Source organism: Echiichthys vipera, assembly GCF_963691815.1.
Source record: "Echiichthys vipera genome assembly, chromosome: 14".
NCBI classification, from domain to species: domain Eukaryota; kingdom Metazoa; phylum Chordata; class Actinopteri; order Perciformes; family Trachinidae; genus Echiichthys; species Echiichthys vipera.
The window spans coordinates 9,275,167-9,298,478 of NC_139839.1; the positions used below are offsets into that span (position 1 = coordinate 9,275,167).

The following is a 23,312-nucleotide window of genomic DNA, read 5'->3' on the forward strand; positions in this document are numbered from 1 at the left end:
GCGATTGTATGTATATACTGTCCTTACATGCACAGACACGCACTCACACACCGTCTGACCAAAGCCCCGTGCTGAAACGAACACAGCCGGCCAACTGCTCAGACTTTGCCATGTTGGATCGATGTCGACAGCCCTCCGACTTTCCTCCCACCTTATCTCCCAACACCTCCTTTGACTGACATCTCCCGTCAGTCTGTGTAATGCTCCATGAGTACACACATGCACGGAAACACCCCCTCAGGATATAAATGGTCTCACGTTAAATATATACAAAGATACTACAAGGATACTGTAGGTAAGTATACACACGGAAATTGAGTATATTTTAAAATGATTCATTTTTTTCTTTTTACTTTTGTTTTTACTTCCATCGAGGTAACATGTAGGCTTAGTAACAGAACTTATTCTCAACAGCCCTGATTCTATCATCTTCCATTTCAACGGGTCACCTTGACATCAGGCAATGCTGACATGCTGCTTTCTCGTGTTCGGTAATGCCTGCAGCGTTAAAAAACTAAAATGAGGCTGTGATGAGCACATGTGGCAAATACATATGGATACAGTTTGTACTTTAGGTACATCATTTTAAAATGTACCCTATACCGAAGCAGACTGTATTGCCTGTCCGATACAGCACATCTAGACCCTTTGTGCCAGGATGCTTGGAGGAAATTAGTTTTTCTTAGATTCTTTGGAAAAGCATTGCCTTTGTGAGACATTATGTCATTTCTGTTTGGTTTTCTAAGGGAACAAATGCACATGAATGGGGAGTAACACTGAATGATTTCTTGCTCTGCATAGAAATGAAATGCATTAGTGAGACTGCATAATAACTGAGCAAAAAAGGGACTCCCTGAAGCAAGTGAAGCTTTTACTTTTTACTTACTTACTTTTGTTAATGTACTTTCTTTTCCTTTGACAGTTACGCAATGCCTTTATGACGAGAGCATGTTGCATTCAGAGCAGTATTTGTCACAAAGGCTAGACCTGGCATGAATAGAATTAGGTCTCCTGTAGACTTTGTTAGAAGCATGTTTAGTTGTGAGATCTTAACTATACATTGCAGAGATCATATTATTAGTCTGTGGCCTAGTTTGTGGAAGAGAACATAAAAAAGATAATGAAGATCTACAGTTATGTCATTTTCTAGCCAATCTTTTTGGTTGTTAATAAATCATCATACAGTGCTACTGAATAAAATATCAAACCGGGCATTCACACCAAAAGCGGTGGAGGCAATGAAAGCATCAAGCTAGCCACTTCAGCTGCTGCGATTGAAGCGATGAACGAAAATGTAAGCAAGCGACGCGATACCCGAGTTCCAGGCGATTTAATCACGACCATTGCTCCCGGTGTGTATGCATGGTAACATGCATTTGCTAAAAATTTAGATACTTAAACTCATAACACTCAATCACACAATCACAATTTTACCAGATGGTACTCCTGGATTATATAAAAATAAGTCAACGACATAACAAGGGACATTTTTGCAGTGCTGTTAAATATTTCCACTACTGTTTTGAAAACAAATGTGCTACATACATAGAACACATTACACAGCCTGTGATATTTCCACCATCAACAAACAAATCCACTGCAAAATCTGCAGTTAAACAAGCAACAAAACTGAAAGCTGAATCTGATGCTGGTTGCCTCTCTGTGTCTGTCTCGGATAGAGTGTGAGTGTATCTGTGGCAGTGCCAATAAGGGCTCCCCTTTCACAGTGGGACTTAGTGCAGCACAGGCACAACGAGCTGCCCCACCGGTGCTGGCACATCAAAACACTGACCATAGGTTAATATTCTTCAAAATCAGTATTCCATATCATACTTAATAGTTTGCCTGGAGGGAAAATAACTTGTTTTGAAGTTCATAAGTTGTTGTTTTTTTTTCTCCTGTCTTCCAAGTCAATTGACTGCACACAGTGCAAAGGACAACTGCGGTCATGCCCAGTAGCAAGTGCCATGACAGCCAGTGGAGAAAAAAAGGAAGAGAAGCAGGTGGTGAAGGAAGAAAATATGAGAGGGGGAGGAAGAATACGGAGAAGGTCAGAGAAGAGAGGAAAAAGAGATGGAAGAAAAGAGGACAGAGGAAGAGGAGAGGACAGAAGGAAAATAAAGCATGATTTTCTGCATATAGCCTGCTCATTTTGGTTCATATGCCTGCGGGTAATCTCTCCCTGTCTCTGACCTTGAGCGTTTACCTCAGGACAGCCAGAACTTACGCCAACTCAACACAGTGAAGAGAGACAGAAAGAGAGAGAGTGGGCACAGCGCTGACCCAAGCACATCTCCAGAGGAAATCACCTCCACCCAGGGGGATTTTCGCTGCCAAACGCATTAACTTCCAAACCTTTTTTTGGTCCAACACAGCATGCAATCAAGCAAGAAAGCAAGCACTGGCATTGTTTGTCTGATGAGTCTGTACAGTCTATACAGTACACATCTCTATTCTCTGTTGTTTTCCCTCTACCTCTACTCTCAGCTCTGTGGCTATTCTGCATTTTCGCTGTGCCTTGCTGTCCTGTCCTTTCCTCTCCCCTTTTTTTTTACTGGGCTTTTAGTCCCTTCTCATTTATTCTTGCCTTTGGAGGATTTACTTTTGTTTCCCTCAAAATAGTAATTAAAAGACAGCTATTGATTCTGCCAGGTATGGAATTACAGTTGGACAAAAAAGAAGTGGGTGAAGAAAAGTGGGACAAAGGTTTAATGGGGTAAAGCTTCTTGGAGAACACTGGTGCCACAAGCCACTTTTTTAGCATCTCATTTATTTTTTTACATTTACAGAGCTATTTTTATAGCTGCCTTCCCCAAAAGAGAAAGTTGTGAACATCTAAATCAAAAGGAGGAATGATAAATAATACAACAAATAAATAAAAAGTAGTAGTAAAGTTCGATAAGCCTGTGAATGTTCTCATTCGTCCAGGTCATCGTTATCCGCAAGAGGCTTGCTGTACAGATTGCTGTACGCATCTGACCAGTCCCAGCCTGGTCAGATGCGTACATGAACTGATGAAGCCTCTTGGATGAGAGGTGAAACGTCTTCCTAGACAAACAACCAGTCCAGTTGTTTTTGACTGAAATTGCTTTGCGGATAGTAGTAAAGTTCAAAAACTGGACCACATGACAATAGCAGCTTTTCATCGTGCACAGACATTCCCTCTTCTCTGCCTCACTGCTTGACAGAAAGAAAGCCAGGGTGGCTTCTTCTCAAACATTGCTGAGTTGGAGTGCTTATCAAGAATTAATGACGCCTTTCAGATGGAAACTTAACAAGCCCTACTTATCAGGCATCTAAAAAGTACGATTCCTGGTGCTAAATGAGCTCGGGCTTTCAAATTATGATGAATGGGTTTCTCAGAGTACCTGATGAGTCATCTTAGATTAGCACTTGTGAAGTGTTGAGGCAAAGACTTCTTCGACCCCCAAATGTGGTGAAGCAAACGAGAAGCTGCCAACAGAGGAGCGTTGTTCCCCTTAAAAGTGAAGCTTGGATCAGTGAGCAAACTACATTTTCCTTTTTGCAACTCCAAAGGGTGAGAGGACACAGATGGAGGCTTGAGAGTGTTCTTCAGTGGGCAACATCTTTCTCAATCCAGAGCTTGCTTTAATGCCCCGCGGTCTCTCTGTCAGTGTATTTAATGATTTAATTGAAGGATACGGTCACCATTGAAATGAAACAAAATCATTCAAATGGCTGCTGAAAGTGAAAACAATCATAGTGTACTTACAGTGACATTTTACACAGCAGCTTTTTGCATATATTTAAGGAATGGAGATTATCCTGTCAAAGAAACTCATTGCTAAAAGACCGTCTGAAGTCAGTTTGATTTCAAAAAGAGCAAAGGTAATTACCTAAACCCTCTGGAAGAAGTCATCAGGGATTATTTGCCATTGACAGGAAACCAAACAGACATCTACTGTTCAACAACACGTTCATATAGTTATTCGCTAAAGCGCACTGGCTTACCAGAAGTTGACCAGGAAAGGATGTTCAAGGTTCTGCATTATCTGCATCTCTTTCAAGACATTCCTCACTTCGTTCCGCTCCACGCATTTCAGCTTGTTCATGTACTTCATGGCATACATCTTCTTAGTGTCCTTCTTCTGTACAATGCAGACCTGATGATTAGATCACATAAATGTAAATTCCTTCACTGCAGTGGACACGATGGTCCAAATACTTGGTTGGTCTGTCTTGTGCTCCAGTACGTTTAAGGCTGTTGACTCATATATTGTGTTCTGCAATCTATAAAATAAGAAGGAGGTGGGGGTGGATGAGTGGGTCAAACAAACAAGGGACCAGAAAACCAAAAATTTAAAGTTAAATTGAACCTATGTCATATACTTAACTTGCGTACGTAACTTCAACTACATAACAAACATACTTATACCCATACCCAAAACATCATCTTTTTCGAAACAAAGTAGTTTTGTTCAATTCACAACATCAAACATGTATAAAACAGTTTACGTTTCCCACGAAATGTCATTAAGAATACACTTTTGTTGTGTGGGAACTTCATTTTCTAGTAGACAGGGTTGTGTGAAACATTACAATTTCTCTAGGGCAAAATTAAATAGCCATCATGCATCATTCCTCCATGTTTTGATATGATCATTGGTTAATTATGTTGCATGACACGTAGAAAAACAGTGTTGCATCAGCAGACTTTTAAAAATACCTCAACAGATCTGTGAGAAGTATCATTTCATCAGATTTCATAGAATGATAATTATGATAAAATGCTGTTTGACATATTGACAAACTATGTAATTTTGTTAAATGCTGCAATGCAGTTTGGGGTTTTCCATCATTCCTCCATGTTCATCTAAAGCTTTATTGCTTGTGACACATGAAGCGTAACAGTGCAATAACCAGAAATGTTGCCCGTCCAACAAGCCTCGGAGGAAACTTCAGGATTTCTCTTTAATCTCTGTGATCAGGAATTTAATCCTCTCTTAAGGCGTTAAACTTTCCGCGCCAGTGTGTTTTGCATAGATGGGAACGAGATTGGAGGGATGGGAAACGTAATGTTGGCCTTCTTTAAAAATTGCTAGGTGCGTGTCAATCAGGTATGTAAGCGTTTCTTTAAAAAATGCATTAAAATGCTTTCAAACAGCACTCAGTTTATTACCATCAGTGGAAATAAATAGCATGACGTTGATGTGATGCAGCAAAACACAGCATATAACACCTGGTGCAATCTGCTTAGCAGTCATTGTGTCTTCCAAACTGTATGTGATTACACCCTTTGACAATGTGTCTGAGAATGGATACTATATGTAATTTGCAGAGGAGAACTTGCACATATTTATTTGCAGTCTTGCTTGTCTGTGCTACAAGCGTCAATAAGCCAGTGACTGCTGCTATCTAAGAGAGTGATCTGTGGACCAGCTGGCACAGTTAATCAGCCAAACCCTGATCACATCACTCCTCCCATTGAACAGCTTGCCATATACTTTGATTAGACTGCTTATCTGTTTGTGTAGATGCTTTGCGGTTCTGTGTTCAGTGTATGTGTGTCGCTATATGTGCATTGCTATACGTGTCTACATAAGTCCTGATCTGACTCTGCATCGTATGACCTAACAGTAAAGAAACACGGCTGCTATCTCCTCAGATGTGTTCAGAGCTGTTTGCAAATTAAAATTGGAAGGCTTTGCTAGACTGTGACAATATTGTACTGACAGAGAGGGGACATGGTATATTGTTTGTAACACGTTGCGCCTAAATGTGCAGTCGTTTTCATAATCCATTAATCGTTGAAGTCATTTTTCAAGGTCAAATGGTTAACTTAACCCTGCTTCCAGCTTCAACATTGTGAGGATTTTGCAGCTGTTTATTGTCTAATGTGATAGTAAATTGAATCAAGATATTGATGAAAACAAGATATTGATGAGCATGTATTGTGTGAAATTGGATATACACTTGCTATATTTATTTAAGGTTTTGTTTCATATTGCGTATTTGTGTTAGACTTGTTTTCAATTGTATTTCTTTTGAGCCATTTTACACATATTGTTTTTTAATTAATTGGCTAGGCAGGCCTCTGAGCAAAACTAATAGTCTAGTATGTCTTTTGTATGTCCTTTGTTACGGAGGACGTAAAAGGTCATACGTTACAGTACATACAGTACATTTTATTTCCTCTGTTTTCCCGTGATAACGAGATAATACCTCCATTTTCTTGTGATAATGAGATAATTTTCCTTTGTTTTCTTGAAATAATTAGATAATTAATTTGATAGATAATGAATGAAACGTGATAGGCCTGAAATTTCCATCACACCTGACATGTCATGCCTCATAAAGACTTCTCATTTCTTGAAGAACACTATATCAACACTGACGATTTCAGTAGGTTATTTACTGTTATGAAATTAAACTGTAATCTGTATATATTTATGCGCACATTGTAAAACTCCTCCCTGTGCTGGTATTTGTGTTGTTGTAATATAATTTTGTTGACAATAGAGTTTGTTAAAAAAACAACAAAAACCCCATGTAGTTAATGAGGACATCAGCATCAGGCTCACCCGCGCCTCTGATAAAGCTGGAGCCTTACTAACCATCTCTTTAGATGACGCACACTAATGTGAACATTATCTAAAATAGCAAGGCAGAGAGCTGTTTCAGCCTGTCAGGCCTTGATTGAAGAGATGTGTGATAGTGATCAATATTCTCCTGCTCCTCTTAGATTGCTACACTGAATGATGTTTCCTGCAATGATTTAATAAACTAGACTATCGTTTTGGGCTGCACGGTGGTGTAGTGGTTAGCACTGTTGAGGTTCGCATCCCGGTCTGGGCCTTTCTGAGTGGAGTTTGCATGTTCTCCCCGTGTCTCCGTGGGTTTTCTCTGAGCACTCCGGTTTCCTCCCACAATCCAAAGACGTGCACGTGTTAGGTTAATTGATGACTCTAAAAATTGCCCTTAGGTGTGAATGGTTGTCTGTCTCTGTTCGTCTCTATGTGCCCTGTGATAGACTGGCGTCCTGTCCAGGGTGTACCCCGCCTCACGCCCGATGTCAGATGGGATCGGCTCCAGCCGTGACTTGTGAGGCTAAAAATATGTAGAAGCTTATTCCAACTTAACTCATTTCTGAGTAACACGGGAACTCTTTGGCGAACATTGACTTACTTTTCCGAAGCTTCCTTTTCCTATTGCCCTGAGGATCTGGAAGTTGTCGAAATTCACTGTGGAAAAGAAGAGCAGACAATATGTTAATCTATATTAATTCAATACAGTAGTTTTTTCTTTAAATTGCTGTATAATTTGCCCCCCACTTTTTAATTAATTTATATTTCTGTTTAGTTTTGCAGACAGATAGAAAGGAAAAGATGAGATGAGAAAACAGTTGTATAATACATGAGTGCATCTGCTTTAAGATGAAAAAGAAGAACAAAAACCCCCACCATAACTTGCCCCCCTACTTTTAACACAAGTTGGGAAAACTTTTCAAGATCAACACTACACACATTTGCATATTTGATTTTTTGAGTTTTAACCCCTTTGAAAAATGAAAGCTATGTCATTAGCTCGCTATGAATGGAAAGAGATTTATATCAAGTGTCAGTAAAGTTACAGCAGGTTCACTGAGGTTTACTTTCAGCTCATTTGAATAATGCAGACAGTCAAGCTGAAGCAGATGGAGGTCTCCGGGGCAACTGTAGGTCACTGGCTTTATATAGAAGGGAATTAAAAAAAGCTTCAGCACAAAGGCATCTTTTATGATTGTCACATGTTTTCCCACCGATCAAGAGAACGCTCTCTTTTTATGCAGCTTGATATCCTCTCAGTCTTTGTATCATTCCCTCTTCTGCAAACTTATTGAACATGATCTCCCTCACGCACAGACAAACACAACCTAAACCAGAGCTTCACTCCCTCTCTCATTCTGCTTCATCTATCAGCAACATTTGTTGCCAATTGGAACCGGATGAGGCTGTTTGTTTTCTTGCTGCCATGACAACCACGACAGTAAGTTTTCCCTCTGCCGTTTCCCTGATGATGGAACAGCTGCCGCCTACTCTCTGCTCTCATCTGACCACACACACACACACACACACATACACACACACACACATGCACACACTTGTATTCACACATATTGTGCATAAACATTACCTCCATGCAAACAGTACAGCGTGCACACACACACACACTCATTATGCCTGCAGTCGCTAGATCTATTGGATGTGACAGTTAATGTTATGCTCTGTTAGTCACGTATCACTGGCACTCTCTCACACTATCTGTGTTGGGAGTGTTTACACAACCAACTCTGCAAAGGACCACATGTGGCCCACTTTATAATGCACCCACACGTACAGACTTACAGATGTTACAGAGCAAAAATACACACAGACAGGCACTCAAGATAAGCTTGGTCATTTTCCTGCTGAGCTACATGGAGATTCTACTCTGATGGGTTTTTCAGAGTGGCAGCTGTGGTCGTGGATGAGAGGGGAGGAGCTCTGCGATCGCAGAGAGAGACAGTCAGGATGAGTGGGATGAAAACTAATTTTACGTGATTGACACATGACTAACAGAGCGTGCACTGATTGAAATCTGCACAAGTGGAATTGACACATTGACAGCCTTTCCATGGCTTAAACTGACTAGAGACACTATATGAGCGAGGAAATCATCTGCTACTCAATTTGAATTTGACTGACACGTGCTAATCAGTTTGGATTGAAGTAATCACGCTTGTTCCGTTTGAGTCTCACACGGTCCCCCCCGCCCCTTGTATGACTGCGCTGTATTTGTCTGTATCTCTGTCTCTAAATATGTCCACAGTAAGCCAACAAAATATGATACATACTCTCCCTTTTAGCCCTCTGTCCACACAAAAGACTCTCATTTACTTAAAAACATGGGCGGGTTCTCTTTATTGTCTCTTTTATATTGAGCTATATATGAATCTCTGCAAAGACATCCACACCGACCCTTAGGGACATATGCAAATGACAAAATGTAAGTCTATTCAGACACAAAACTTCTAATTTGACCCTAAACCGCGTTTTTGAAAATAGCCTGCGGAGTTGATGAACCTGAAAACGGCAGTTGCCTGGAATCGTGGTTTGGCTTGAAATAAGTTAGCGTCCCTGACGTGATTATGTACTAACACATAGTTACTATGGATAACTTTAAAAAAATCATTGTTGAGGCGGTATTTATACCTCGTCTTCTCCTTCGCTCCTTCCATAATGTGGCCACTAGAGGTCGCCGCCTTACAACAAACGTAAATATGAGTTGTAATAAGCTGCATGCACAATCAACCTATGCTGCGTTTTGTTCTGTCACCTCTGAAACCTCTCTGCCACGTCTCATTTCGAAGTGTGAAGCAGGTCTTGTTTTTTATTTTTCTTATTGTCAACAAATCAAATCAAAACAAATCAAATCAAAAACAACAATCTGTTGTTCAGTCCATCAATACTTAACAACTTCCCTACCCAGTCTGCTACACTCAGCCCCAAGCACAGTTCTTCCTACTGAACACATCAATCTTTAGAAACAGACAACAAATATGATCTTTCTTTTTTAAGTTTCAGTTTCTAAAAGGAAATTTCCCCAAACAGTCTAGTTTTTATTAAATGTCTCACAAACAGCGGTAGATGAAACTATTTTCAGTGGTAGATTAATACACAGTTGATAGTCTAGTGAGTATTTCCAGCAGCAGGATGGCATGTGGGATTAAATCTATACAAACTACAGTGCTCATCTTCATCATAATGATGAAACATATCAGACGGCTCATTGGTGTGGTTTTTGGCACAAACCTCTACAATCATAAAACAGGGCTTTGACTGACATTTCACTCGATGCAGCAATGTGCTCCTGTTGTTAGAGGTAACATTTATGGCCCCCGAATCACTCGTTATCATTCAGTTGTATAGAAACAGAAAAATATGGAAAGGAGGGGCAAATAAATCATGAGTTCGGCTGTATCCACACACAGTATACAGAAGGTGATTACAGAAAGCAGACGGGAACTAAACAGGGTTTAACCAGCTGAGACTCCTTAACAGAGTTTGACTGTGATGCACAGTTTTGTTGTTTAGGACAATGAAAAATAGATTTGGCCAATGTTCCTGTTGTTTAAGTGCTTCTGTGCAGAAAACACAAATTAGCCAAGTCATGGCGGACACACTGTCTCACTCTGTTTCACCCTCACTCTCCTCCTCTCACATGGAAGCCTGTAAATCACTTAAGGACCCACCAACGTGGGAACATTAGTGCTCATGCTGTCTCTCTGACAACTGAAGCAGAACCCATGGGTCCATGTGCCACTGTGATGTCAAAGCGTGATCAGCAGTAAACAGGATCTTTCCATTAACCAGAGGCTCCTGGTGGAAAACGGATGTGGCACATAAGGGAGCACATGTGGTACACACATCATTCTCAGAGGAGATAAACATGTCTTGACAGAGTTCACCTTCATGCACATGCCTGTCTGTAAATCAGCTAATATGGGTTGAGTATGAACTACAAAATATGCATCTGTCTCTGCACTGATTATAGCAAGAAAAGCAGTCCGTACTTTTAGTCTAAATATAGAGAAATGTAACATTTGAAAATAATAAGAATATTATTATATTGTCTTTTGATGTGAAATACTTAGGTCTAGGTTGTTTTCTATCTATGGCACACCTTTTTGGCCACGAGAGCAGCATTATATGAGTAGGTGCATTACAATTCCACATTAATTTGTGTCTAGATATATTTCAGTATTAACATTTTGTGTAAAATATAATTTTTTTCAGACATGGCCTGATGGCGGTGCTAGTGTACGCTGTGCAACCACAATCTAAAAAAAAAGCTCAACTCCAAAGGGCTCAACCATTTCTGTAAATAAGTAAAATGTTCTTCATAAATTGACCACCAACTATATTTAAAACTGTCAGGGTGCACAGAAAAAAACACAATATCACAATTTGCTAACTTCTGAGCATTTAACATTCACTAATAATATATATATTTAAATGTCATTATTTATAAATGTTCACCGCTGAGTGAACAAACATACAGGAATTCCACCTCAGTGGCCACTATTACCTTGAAGCAACCTTTAATGTTTCTAAAGTGTAAGGGAAATACCCAATTTGCATCTTTATGGCTACTCAGAGGGGTGAGTGCATGATGTAGTGACCCGCCTGGTTCTTCTGACCTCAAAAGGAGAACCCTGCCTGTCTCGTAGGAGCTTCATCAGTGAGGGGATTACTCTGTTTTGAAGTAGAAAAAGACCCGCGCACTGGAAACAAGCACTGTGTTTATTACTCCCCTGCCCCCGTTGAAATCGCCCACGCTGTTTTGTCAGAGAGAAGTCAGGAAGGTGCACTGTTGCATTAACTCAGAGTTCAGGGATGCTTTGTTATGAATGACATTTCAAGAACAGCACGCCAGATGACTTAGCAGCAAGGTTAACCGTGAATAATGGTTTTCTTCGAAAGAGTTTGCCTAAAGTGAAAACGAGAAAGCCACATATACCGATCCCATTTGGGCGCCACGCAGTCATTTGACAGAGCTGAAATACGTGTTGTATACGTGCACAAACAATCAACCTATACTGCAGTTTTTTTGGTCAGGACAGTGTGTTCTGTCGCCTCAGACAACACTATTTCAGCAGACAAACAATTAAATGGAAAGTCAAAGATGAGTAATTGAATTTGAATCTGTCAGATGAGATAAACTGAAGAAAAATAATACAGTTTACAACCTGGTTTACAACCAGAGACACAGAAAACAGTAAGACACAAGGAAAAGCCACTTCACTTCGGATTTAATCACTTACTCACTTTTCTAGTAAAACACTGACTTATTTGAAGTCCTTGGGGTGAAGCCAGAGTGGAATTAATTTCAGAGACTCAGATCGATAAATGCACATTCTATTATCTACTCAGGTCACAAAGAAAAGGGAAATACATTCAATCCAAGAGCTTTGCCAATTAAAGTTAAAACTCCTTTCAACGCTAATCTTGATGAAGAAAAAAGAAAAAGTAAGATATAGCCCGGCAAGATTCAAGCAATTTCCAGAAAGCGGTAACCGGGAAGACTTCACCACCAAAGCCAACGTTGGAGAAAAATGTCTGGAAGAGTTCCATGGATATCCTTAAGTTTGTTATTCTATTATATGCCCTCTACTGTGTATCTTTGTACAATGCTGTTGTGCACTTAAATTTGTTAGCTAATAGGAAAATAGCTTAACACATTGTTAAGGCTACAGAAGAGATGAAGACCCTTGGATAAGGCGATCAACAGCTGGATCCCGCTCACAACTTCAGTCAATTTGTTTTACTCCCCTTCCCCATCTATCATTACTACATTTGAGGTCACAGTACAAACACCTAGTGTCACAAGTAGGGAAACAAAAAAAGAAAGTCAGATATGAATGTTGGATGTCTTTTTTTACTCACCCTCGTCGGTGTCCTCGGTGACCGGAGCCTTGTTGGACTGTCCGAGCCCCATGACTGCTCCTCTTACAGACTCTCCTGTTCTGCTCCCTTAGCTTAACACAGCATCAAACAGCCTCTCCCTCTGAGATGCACTCATAGCCTGGTCAACACTAGCCCCTCACACACACACACACACGAACACACACACTGTCTCATGTGCTGGACCCTGCCACTCACATACACAGCAGCTGGTTCGTTTTGCTGACTTGAAAGGGTCCCGTCTTCCTCTTAACACTCCACCTTGACACAACCATACAGCATTGCACACACACACACACACACACAAAGTAGAGGGCTTCTGGGAACACTAAAGGCACTGAAGCATTGACACAAACACACACACACACACACACACACACACACACAGACACCCACACACACACAGGTAGTACCACTATAGAGTAAGTGAGTACGTTTCCCGGTCTATCTTCACTGCTGTTTAGATGAATGCGGGCAGACGGACGACCCTCGCCAGGCAAGTGGAGGGTGGGTGATGTGTTTGTGGCTGTGACCCTCTGTTGACTGAGAGTCTAACCTGTGAGGGGAGGCAGGAAAACATGACACCAGCAGCAGGATGAGGGAGGAACAAAGGGAGGGAGGAACAAATAGATAGGTAGAGTCTCTGAGACATGAATGGCTCCTACACGGCATCTAATGATGAATGGAACGACTGACACAGAATTTTCTTAACTATGTAGATACAAAAAGAAAAAAATGCTTGTGAATTTAAACGACGTATAATAGCAGCAGGTCAGAAGTAACATTAATATTAAAGACTTGAATGGAAATCTCCTAAATTAACGTACAAGGGGGGAAAGTCATGTACTATTTTTACAGCTGTCCTTCCTACTTCATTCAATTCCTTCTCCCCTTCATCTGATATTTATCAGTTATTTAATTTTTATATTTTAATCAGAAACTCATCCAAGTGGAGCCCCATCTGCGGTGCATTTGTGATGAATGGTATGATCGGTTTTCCCATTAAGAGCACAAAATTGGAGGCGTTTGATTTATAGTTTGCTGGCATTGTGTAGTGTAAATGGAATCCTTCATGCTGCCCTCTTCAGGATGTGAGATTTTACCTTTTGTTCCACTGGACAAAAAAAAAACACAACCAGAAACGCTCCTTCCTCATGAAACATGTAAGCCTACACATGAAATCTTAAAAGAAATTCTCATCGAAAAATAAATAAATCATGCATGCATCTCAGAATGCTATATTCCTGTAATAAACTCATCATTTCAGGGGTAAAACTGTCAAAAAGTAAGTTTATTTCAAGTTTTTAGATCTTCCTATGATACAACAATATTAATTTACTCTGGGGTTTGCTGTGTTGTTCTTTAGAATGACAGCTCGTCCCGTTACAATAGCTTAAAGGAGAATGAATGACTGAACCGAGGAACTGATGCATTTGAGGGTTAAATAGACAAACTTCGAGTCATCGTGGCAACATTGAATCCGCTAGGGGAAAGCTTTTCATAAATGTCATTCGCATACCTTATGATAGGATCACCACAGCACATTTAATTATCCCTTTTGGGTTAAATCAAATATTCCAAAAACTAGTACGGGGGGCCGCAGTGCTGAGCTCCCCGCAGAGGACATTGTGCTCGAAGCCCCTTATCTGATCAAACGGGACAAACATGCGCTGAATAGAAAGTATGCCCCTGCACCCATGCAGGGCAGCTGTGGGCACTTACCTCTGGACGCCGCCGGTTAGTCGAGCATGGGACCATTTCCAGCCGGGTTTGCTGCAGAGATGTGAGGCGACCGGGGAGCAACAGCGCAGCTCAAAACATCACTTGTCCGGGACGACGACGCACCGGGACACCTGCGCACCCGAAGCCACACAGCGAGACGTGACTTGCGGGATTCGCCGACCGAGTGAAATGCGAAATCCCTTGATTCTGAAGGACACACGGAGCAGAGATGGGGTTTTTTTGGAGGTGGTGGCGGAACTGCTCGTCGCTTTGCACTGATGAGAGACTGACCTCCACATCGCCACCCGACCACCGTGCGTCTGGAGAGGCACGTTTCATAGGCTGCGTGGTCAGGCTGAGTTGCTGTAGCTGTGGGGCTCATAGGTCATCTTTAAAAGAATAAAAATAAAATAAAGTTGTAGCCCCTGACGCATTCCCAGGAAAAAGACCATAATATTACGCCTTCATTTTTGTTCGGGAATATGATATTTTAGAAATATTACAGTGAAACAATTGTATGTAAGTTCACTGTGAAGTCACTTTAGCACCACAGTCACTATACAACCCCTGCAGGGATTGTCTTCTGACCTATTGTCTAAAATTAAGAGATGATTGTCAGTGACTGCCAGTTGCCTATCAATGTATGCACATCTCTGGTATTTTAAAAAAAAGACATTTCTATATCTAGTATCATTTTAAAAGGCACATTGCCTCATAGCTTTCTACTTTATTTACATCTGCAGGTATTCATTTTCTCCCAGGTCGCCACCATTGAGTCAGAGGTCATGATCAGCTTTTGCACAGCGCCCCCCACAGCTGATACTGTTTTGCTTCTTTCTTTCATCAAGGTAGACTGTCGACAATGCTGTTCCAGCCTGGTGGCCCCCAGGTGAGGGGCGGTCTCTTTATAGAGGAGCTGAGCCAAATGTCTCTTAAATGCCTTAAAGTTATATGGAAATAGTAATTATACACGGGGAACAATGACTCCTGGTGTTCCATTGTGAGTTTATGTGCAGTACTGACCTATATTGTGCTTTATGGTATTTCTTTTCCTTTTCTCCTAGTTCTTCTCCTTAGGCATCAATTTAACATTTGTTTAATTTCTCTAGTAAAATGCTCTGTATATAGTGATGAGTGTTTTGCGCACAGTTAGTTTTCTCACAAATGTCCAAATTATGACCTTGTATGAAGTTAATGTTGAGTTCAAACAGCCTGTTACAACTGAAATAATGTACAATAAAACATTACTCACATACATGATGATACTCTTTCATGAAGAATTGAATATGATAGAGGAAAGTTCACAACTTGCATTCTTCTTATTTACTTATATAGGCTGAGTGTAATATAAGGTTAGAATCCCACCCGCAACTCCTTTGCTGCATGTCTGCCCCTCTCTCTCTCACCCCATTTCCTGTCTGTCCTTTACAATAAAGACTTGAAAAACTGCCAAAAAAAACGATCTTTAAAAAAATAACTACCTAAATATGTGAGAAAGACTGATTCAGTTGTCCCCTAGAAATTTGTAAAATAAGTGTCTTCACATTATGTGTGTCACTATGATTCATACGCAATGACTCGTGAATATCCAGGGCTTTAAAACCAGAATATGTGTTTGCCGCATTGGGAATTTTTTGGGGCAAATATATCTCTAATCCAATCTCCCATAATTCATTCACTTCTGCGGCCATTAACCACTAACTATAAAACACATCCGTCCATTAGAAGGACTGTCACTTGAGTCCCCTGATAATTGAGCGGGTCAAGGTCAAGAGGAGAACGGCTAAGTGGTTGGACTGCAGGACCAGAGATATGCTTACAGCCCACACTGCACTTTTTCTCCTTCTTTCTGCCTCTCCGTCATGTCGAGACTCAGTGTGGGCCATCAATCTTCATACAGAGGAAGGGCACGGACCTCCAACTCTCAACACAGGCTATGAGAGGTGACAAGCATTGCTCAAAAGCAGGCCCATACCTTATTGGGTGTTCTGCAGTATCAGGAGGCGTGCTTTTATATTAGACAAGATGAGTGATGACAGTGTCATATCACCAGATACAGAGTACAGTGTCATACCTCAGCATGAGCCACTTCTGTCCTAGTTTTGTAAGTGGAGATTTTTGTTTTACTTTTGAAGAGAATCAGTCATAGATAAGTCCTGGTTATATTAGATTAAAATTTTAGTTCAAGAATGAAATCAAATTGCAGAGGTTCAACATGATGCTGAAGGATGTTGGACTTTAGCACTAAACTGAAAGATTTAAGTGTGAAATTAGCCCCATCTAGTGTATAAAAAAGACACAATCTTATATGATAGCAGCCACTATTAATACAGCAAGGGTTTTATGGGAATATGATTTACGGCATAAATCACATTCAATAATATAGTTCCGACACCACCCTCATCGCACATGCAGAAATGTTTCATTATTGAAAATATATTAGTGCACAGACTATTAAAGCTTTTCTTTTTTAATATTTAGATCAAACACTTGAAAATAAGAGATGAAATACATGGAAACAACTCTCTGGTAGTGGAAAGTAACAATTTTAAAGTACTTGCATTTTACTTGAGTGTTTTTTATAGTAATTTTATCTGTCTGTCTGTCTGTCTATCTATCTATCTATCTATCTACCTATCTATCTACCTATCTATCTACAAGTAAATTATGATGTACAGGCTTAGACGAGATACGACTACAGGTATTGGGAATGAATCACATACTTAGCAGTATGTAAAGTACTTACAATGGTGTACATTAATGCATCAATAATTATATTCTAAGATTATGATACACATATTTGTGAGAGGGTACACGATGAGTGCTTACTTAAATATTTATTGATGTACTTGGCACTGTTGCTTGGCAAGTAAAGGTATGGTTTTACTTATAGCAGAGTATTTCTACCCTGTGTTATTGCTACTTTTATTTAAGTAAAATATCTGACTACTTCTGACCACTATCATCACTGCAAATGCTGATTATTTCCTCTTTTCTGGGGCGAATCATTCATTTATATCTTTCCAGTGTACATTTTTTTTGAGAGGAATCACAGCTCACTATCCTTTCAAGCCTGCTTTGAATTCTCCATAAAGAGCAGTGCTGTCTTATCTGACACAATAGGTTGTAGCCTGCGGTTGCGTAAGAATTTTGGAGTAAACAGAGGGTGTGTTAAAATCTGTCCCCGTGTATACGTGGCTGCATGTGTGCATCAGTGTCACAAACAACCAAAGGTTCATTTGCAGTGGGTGTCAGTGAGTCATGGCGATCTTAAACCACTTGTTGCTTGTTTCGTCTTTGGTGCCGCTGGTCCTGAGCTACCCTTTCTACCCACCAACATGCTACACCAAGGTGCTGAGCATGTCACGAGAGCTCACCCAGTGGGCTGCATATTTAAAGTGGAACCCTGAAACTGTAAGTGAGCTGCTGTGTTGCCACTCTTAATATATTTTTGCTTTCTCACTGAAGTTGTGTATAGCATCTGATCTTAAATGAATGTATGATGTTTATGAAGTGTCTATTATATAGTATACAAAGGACCACATTGGAGATAATAGTCATTTTATTCCTTCATTTGATCTCTAGACATGTATCCATTAAGTTGAATCACATTAAATCAGAACATAGGCTGAATGTGGCTTTTTTAGTTGGGTTAAATTTAGTGATATGAGACACCTGTGATTTCTGTATAAGAGTGTATAAATGGCATGCTAATGTTGAATTTTGAAACTTCATATTGTTCTTTTCATCCAGAGATACTGCATGGCACACATGCCAGATCTCCTCCTTGATGTCCATGTAAGTTGGAACTTAAATTCCCCCTGATTCTAACAAACTAAAACAACCCTATTTCTTTATCTTACTAGATTTGATTTGTATTTTTACTTAATTAGCATATGGAAATAAAAATATCTGAAAGGTAACCAAACGTTGACAGGCTTTGAATTGATTTTTATCTTTCACACTCTTCTTTTTTTGAGTACGCTGTCGTTGTCCCGGAATTTTCTGCACTCTGTGGTATTTTGACTGAAAAACCTCAGCTGTAAATCACGCAGGGACATTTATTGTTACTCCCGCCCAATGCAGAATGCTTGTGTGATGTACAAAATGAGGACCTACATCTCCCTGGTGGAAGGCCTGCGAGACCGGCGCTGTGCTTACACCAGAGATGTGAGGAAGATGGGTGTCACTCTCAGACAGCTCTTCATCATCATGGCGGAGAAATGTCATGGGGTAAGACAACAGCAATGGTGTAAATGAGTTTAACACAATGACACTGAAATATCATCATAAGGTTGTATCTATTTTTACCATGAAGCCATTAAGTCAAATTAGATCTGGTGGGACACAAAGTGAAACGTGATATAAAATACATTGTATTCATTAATTTATGCTTGGGAAAGTATGATGATGTCTAAGGATAAATGTATTAATGATTCATTTTATTTTTGTGCATTATCTGTACTTTTAATGGACTAAAAACGCTCAATGGTTTCTACTTTGTTATCCATGCTCTTGTGATCTTCCACTGTACCTATGTTTAAGTACCACTAGAAACCAAGTATTTTACTGGCACATGATTCATACAACAAAATTATAGCTTGATCATGTCTCGACAAATGGGTTAAATAGTTAATTAATCTTCATAATGGTCATTTTGGTAAGCAATAACAGAAAATGATTGACCTCTAATTGAGGTAAGTTGAAGACTGGTTCATTGAGTGTGAGTGTGCACATGTCATATGGGTGGTTTTCTGCCAACAACTTTTATTTGTTCCTGCAATTCAGGTAAAATATATATTTAATATGAATGCATGCACTTTTGAGCTGCATACAACATGTTAAATATGAATCCCGAAAAAATACATATTTTCTTTCAATCATACATGCTCTTCCTAAAAAAAATCATCCATTTCATCTTTATTTTTTTGTTTCAGGACTTGGTGTTCACGGTCTACGACTGCGCTGCACTGGAGCGCTAACACCGTGGATCCTGAGATGACAATATTACTGTCTGACAGCAACACAGTCCGTCTGGCATGTGCAACGACTGAAAGACACAAGGTTGATGTTGAGTTTAAATCTGTGGTTACTATGGCTTGTGTTACTAAAAATGTCCTGGGGTTTATTGACTCAAATCATTACATCTTCCTCATGGAATCTGACATTTTAAAGAAATAAACTTTATTATAAACGTCCCTTTGTTATGGTCATGTAATAGGATGAATAAACGTAAAATAAAACATGGAAAAGCCTGTTAGCGGCTTCATGCATCGGACTGCAAAATTGTCCAGTGTTGTTATAATTCTAATTCACTCTGCCAATGAAATCAGTGTAATTCAAGATATTTGCTCTTCATCATCATGAACCCCCCTGGTATACATATTTTGGGCACAATAGTACAGTGGTATAGTTAAACACGACAATCCAAATTATAAAATTCAAAACATATAAGACACAATACACTCAGTTATGTATTTCACCGATTCCTCTAAAAATATTTAATTTAGTGTACTAATTAGTAAAATGTTAAATACATATAGCAAGGGAATCAACAGGCAACAGTCTCCTCAAGGATTTCAGAGGAAGAGTAAGTGCATCGAGTTCACAAGCTAGAGCTTAATTGAGTTGGAGAGTTTTGTAGTCATAGGAACTGTACAACGTAAACACACATACAGTATACAGTGGTGACAAGTCATTAGTGTGAGGGGATTTGTGTGGACCTCTGTGGGCTTGTATGGACTTGCATGAGCTTGTCTCTTCAGGGACATACAGGAGTTGTGATGAAATCTCTCTCTCACTTTGTGTCCAGATTGTAAAGTGACATGAGAGAACTAACAGAGCGGTTGTTTTTGTTTAAACAACCATAATATGTACATACATATATTCCCTAAATGGATAAATGTGAGGTAAAATCACCTGTGATTAAAGTGAAAAATATCCTGTAACAGTAGAACAGCAGATTGTGTTTTCCAACTCATTTAAACAGCTCACTGCCCCCATTCTTCCTGTTCATAATTGATAATTCAGCAGTTAATTGTTTGGCTAATCCCTTTGTAGAATGCTGAGAGAAAATTACTCAGGCAAATTAGATATTTAATAAAGGTCAGTGAGTTTCACTCGGAAAGGAAAATGTTACCTGCAGATAATTGTAACATCCTCTTTAAATGACAGTGTTGAGCTGAGTTTCATTTTAATGACATTGATCATTTATACGGAGAACAGAGGACCAGTCGCTCTACGGAAATTGACTTCTCAGACTTTAGCCTACACACATTTTCCTTGTTTTTGGTTTGATAACACGATAAGTGCACATCAAATACGTTGTTCAAAACTCTTTTCTTCTGTTGGTAAAAGCCGGAAGTGTTTAAGGTCAAACTGATTAACACAGACTCGGCTGAAATAGCTGAATTATATAGTTGAAATGCACTTAGGTTAGATAGTTAAATATACATGTACATTATAGAAAGACAACACAAAAAGGAACAATTCCTCACAAAGCTGATTATTTTTGACTTATGTTCAAATTCCTTTGCTGACTTGTAGGTGATGATATTGAACTAAAGCCCCTCAGTTGAACCGGTCACAGCATCATAAGTATAGCGAAACTTGTGATAGATAATAAATGAAAGAGGATGAATGAAACATAATCCCATTTTTATCATTCAGTTATCTGTGCTAGTTTATCCTTTTTTTCAACAGCACGCAATTCACCAGTTGTGTGCTGTTGGGATCATATAGGGCTTCAAAATATTATTTTCATATTTTATTGATTCATTGGTTTTTCTACTAAATGTTTTTTATTTGTTCCACAGCAGAAGTTGTTGCCCCCCCCCCCTCCTTTTTGTCTGACAGTCATCAAACATATTTAATTTAAATGATATTAAACATGAAAGCAGCAAATCATCACATCACTTTACCTTTTTGAGATTATTTCAGCACTAATATATATTTATCAAAGATGCCCCCTGGGCGCCTTCCTAGGGAGGTGTTCCAGGCATGTCCAGCTGGGAGGAGGCCTCGGGGAAGACCCAGGACTAGGTGGAGAGATTATATCTCCACGCTGGCCTGGGAACGCCTCGGGATCCCCCAGTTAGAGCTGGTTAATGTGGCCCGGGAAAGGGAAGTTTGGGGTCCCCTGCTAAAGCTGCTGCCCCCGCGACCCGACCCCGGATAAGCGGTTGAAGATGAGATGAGATGAGATGAAATGGGGGCGACTGTGGCTCAATGGTCATGACATTGGCGGTTCAATCATGTCAAAGTGTCCTTGGGCAAGACACTGAACCCTGGATTGCTCCCCGTGCTGCGCATGGGTGTGTAAATGTGGTGTGAATGGTTAGATTAGATGGTATGTAGATGTTCACTGCCAATTGTGTGAATGTCTGTGTGAATGGGTGAATGTGACAAACACTGTGAAAGCGCCTTGAGTAGTCAGAAGACTAGAAGGGCGCTGTATAAGTACAAGTCCATTTACCATTTACCATGAGTTGCTCGTATGACTGCTTTGTCTCACTTGTGTCGTTTTCCACGTTCAAAGGTAAAAGTTCACTGATCCGGGTGTGCCACCAGAGGGCGCTATAACACTACCTGTACTGGTGAAGAGCAAGTTGGTTGAACCAGCTTGTAGTTTGAATAAAGAGAGCAGTAGTGGTAGTACAGTAGAGGTAAATTAGGATTTTAAAACTACGGGTTAAATCATGTAAGAAATATAATTCTTAATTTGAAGACATCTAAATTGTAATGAATTATCTCCCAAAGTCTGAGTCTCGTAAAATAAATCAAATCTGTAAGAATGAGACATTATAGCGATGCAGCCGCCTCCTGTACGGTGTAAAATAACAATATTCCGGGGTCACACTGAGGGAATAAGTGCATTCCACAGAGCTCCACCAGAAGTTTGGTGGTTTTGTTATTGGCACAGCTGTTTCTGCTGTCAGAGGACACGCCCAGCACCGACCCGGACATGAAGTTTTTCTTTTTTTTTTTTTTTTACCTCATCAGCACAACAGTGACGCCGACTTGTTCTTTGAGAGAAACTACATTTCCATGACGGCAGTGGGAGGGTAACGAGGTGGGGCGTTTTCGCACAACAAGTTGCCCAGACAGGCGGGCTGTCAGGCGGTTACTCCATCGTGTTTCCAGCGGCAGGTGGCCACCGTGTGCGCGTCCGGCACTCACCGCAGCTTGTGAATGGGATTACGACCGCAGAGCCTTCACCCTACCTGGTTTTAATGGACGGAGTTGAATAACTTCTTTGAACTCTCTCAGCTCTCTTTTTATTTCCTCTTGCACGCGGGAAGTGGAGATTGGTGAATAGTTTTAAAGCGTTTAAATCCCCGGGCTGCGCGTCTCCGCGTGCGTATTGAGCCCTTTGGTACTTTTTGTTTGTTTGTTTTTTTTAAGCTGAATGCGGTCGCGTTGTAAACAATGGCACTCGCTAGATTCAGCAAAATATTCCGTCTGCCAACGATTGAAATCAAAAAGAAATTGAAGCAGTACGAGCACGTTCACCGGGACATCAACCCGAATGACTTGTGGGAAATTATTGGCGAGCTGGGCGACGGTGCGTTTGGAAAGGTCTACAAGGTGAGTGGGATCATACAGACACGAGGTTCCTGCAAACTGTGCACACTGGTGTTTCTAGTTCTTCATCATCTCTAACCTCTTTATTATTCACCTGTCGACAACTTCAGCAACACTGTCATTTTTAGAAAAGACTCTTGAGATGAAATGTTTCACTGAACCCGAAGTCACCCCCGTGGCCTCCAAGACATATTATTAATCTGTCTTTGAAATATTCTAAATTATAAGATGCAACTCAAACATCACCTTTCTTTCCAAGTTATGTGAATTGCAATAGAAACACTGTCTTATATGTTATGTAGAATGTATCCTACATGCTATTGGTGTGAACACCTTCTGTGTTCTCCTGCGGATGCTTCCCCATCACCAGCATTGCTGAGATTATGACTAATATGTCAACTATGTGGTTGGTCCAGAGTCCCACTAACAAACTCAGGTAGTCACACTTGCTTTGGGTATCAGGGGAAAGATTTTTTGTTGATGAAAGGTCGAACCTGTTTCTAGATAAGAATCATTCATTTGAGTCTACTCATGTTAGTCAAAGACTGTTCACATCCTCCTGCT

The 23,312-nt window shown here is 40.2% G+C and overlaps 3 protein-coding genes across 3 annotated transcripts in view; 2 read left to right on the plus strand and 1 right to left on the minus strand.

Annotated features, from left to right (window-relative positions):
* Window positions 1-7,182, minus strand: part of stk32a (serine/threonine kinase 32A) — a gene marked incomplete at its 3' end in the record, with an annotated part of 50,347 nt that extends 43,165 nt beyond the window's left edge. Inside the window, exons 1-2 of the mRNA XM_083927567.1 lie at window positions 7,147-7,182; window positions 3,973-4,124 (exon numbers count right to left, since the gene is read on the minus strand). Of these exons, the coding sequence (XP_083783693.1) occupies window positions 3,973-4,091 (119 nt within the window). The 5' untranslated portion in view covers window positions 4,092-4,124; window positions 7,147-7,182. The remainder of the gene's footprint in view (window positions 1-3,972; window positions 4,125-7,146) is intronic.
* A 10,241-nt stretch (window positions 7,183-17,423) lies between these two features.
* cytl1 (cytokine like 1) lies at window positions 17,424-19,308 on the plus strand. The gene is made up of 4 exons (XM_083927683.1): window positions 17,424-17,579; window positions 17,919-17,963; window positions 18,252-18,398; window positions 19,103-19,308. Exons 1-4 carry the CDS (start codon window positions 17,427-17,429, stop codon window positions 19,145-19,147), a joined length of 390 nt encoding a protein of 129 aa, XP_083783809.1. The 5' UTR covers window positions 17,424-17,426; the 3' UTR covers window positions 19,148-19,308.
* Window positions 19,309-22,294: 2,986 nt separating this feature from the next.
* The window catches only part of stk10 (serine/threonine kinase 10), a 40,070-nt gene continuing 39,052 nt past the window's right edge, over window positions 22,295-23,312 (plus strand). Inside the window, exon 1 of the mRNA XM_083927598.1 lies at window positions 22,295-22,751. Coding sequence (XP_083783724.1) covers window positions 22,593-22,751 — 159 coding nt within the window. The 5' untranslated portion in view covers window positions 22,295-22,592. The remainder of the gene's footprint in view (window positions 22,752-23,312) is intronic.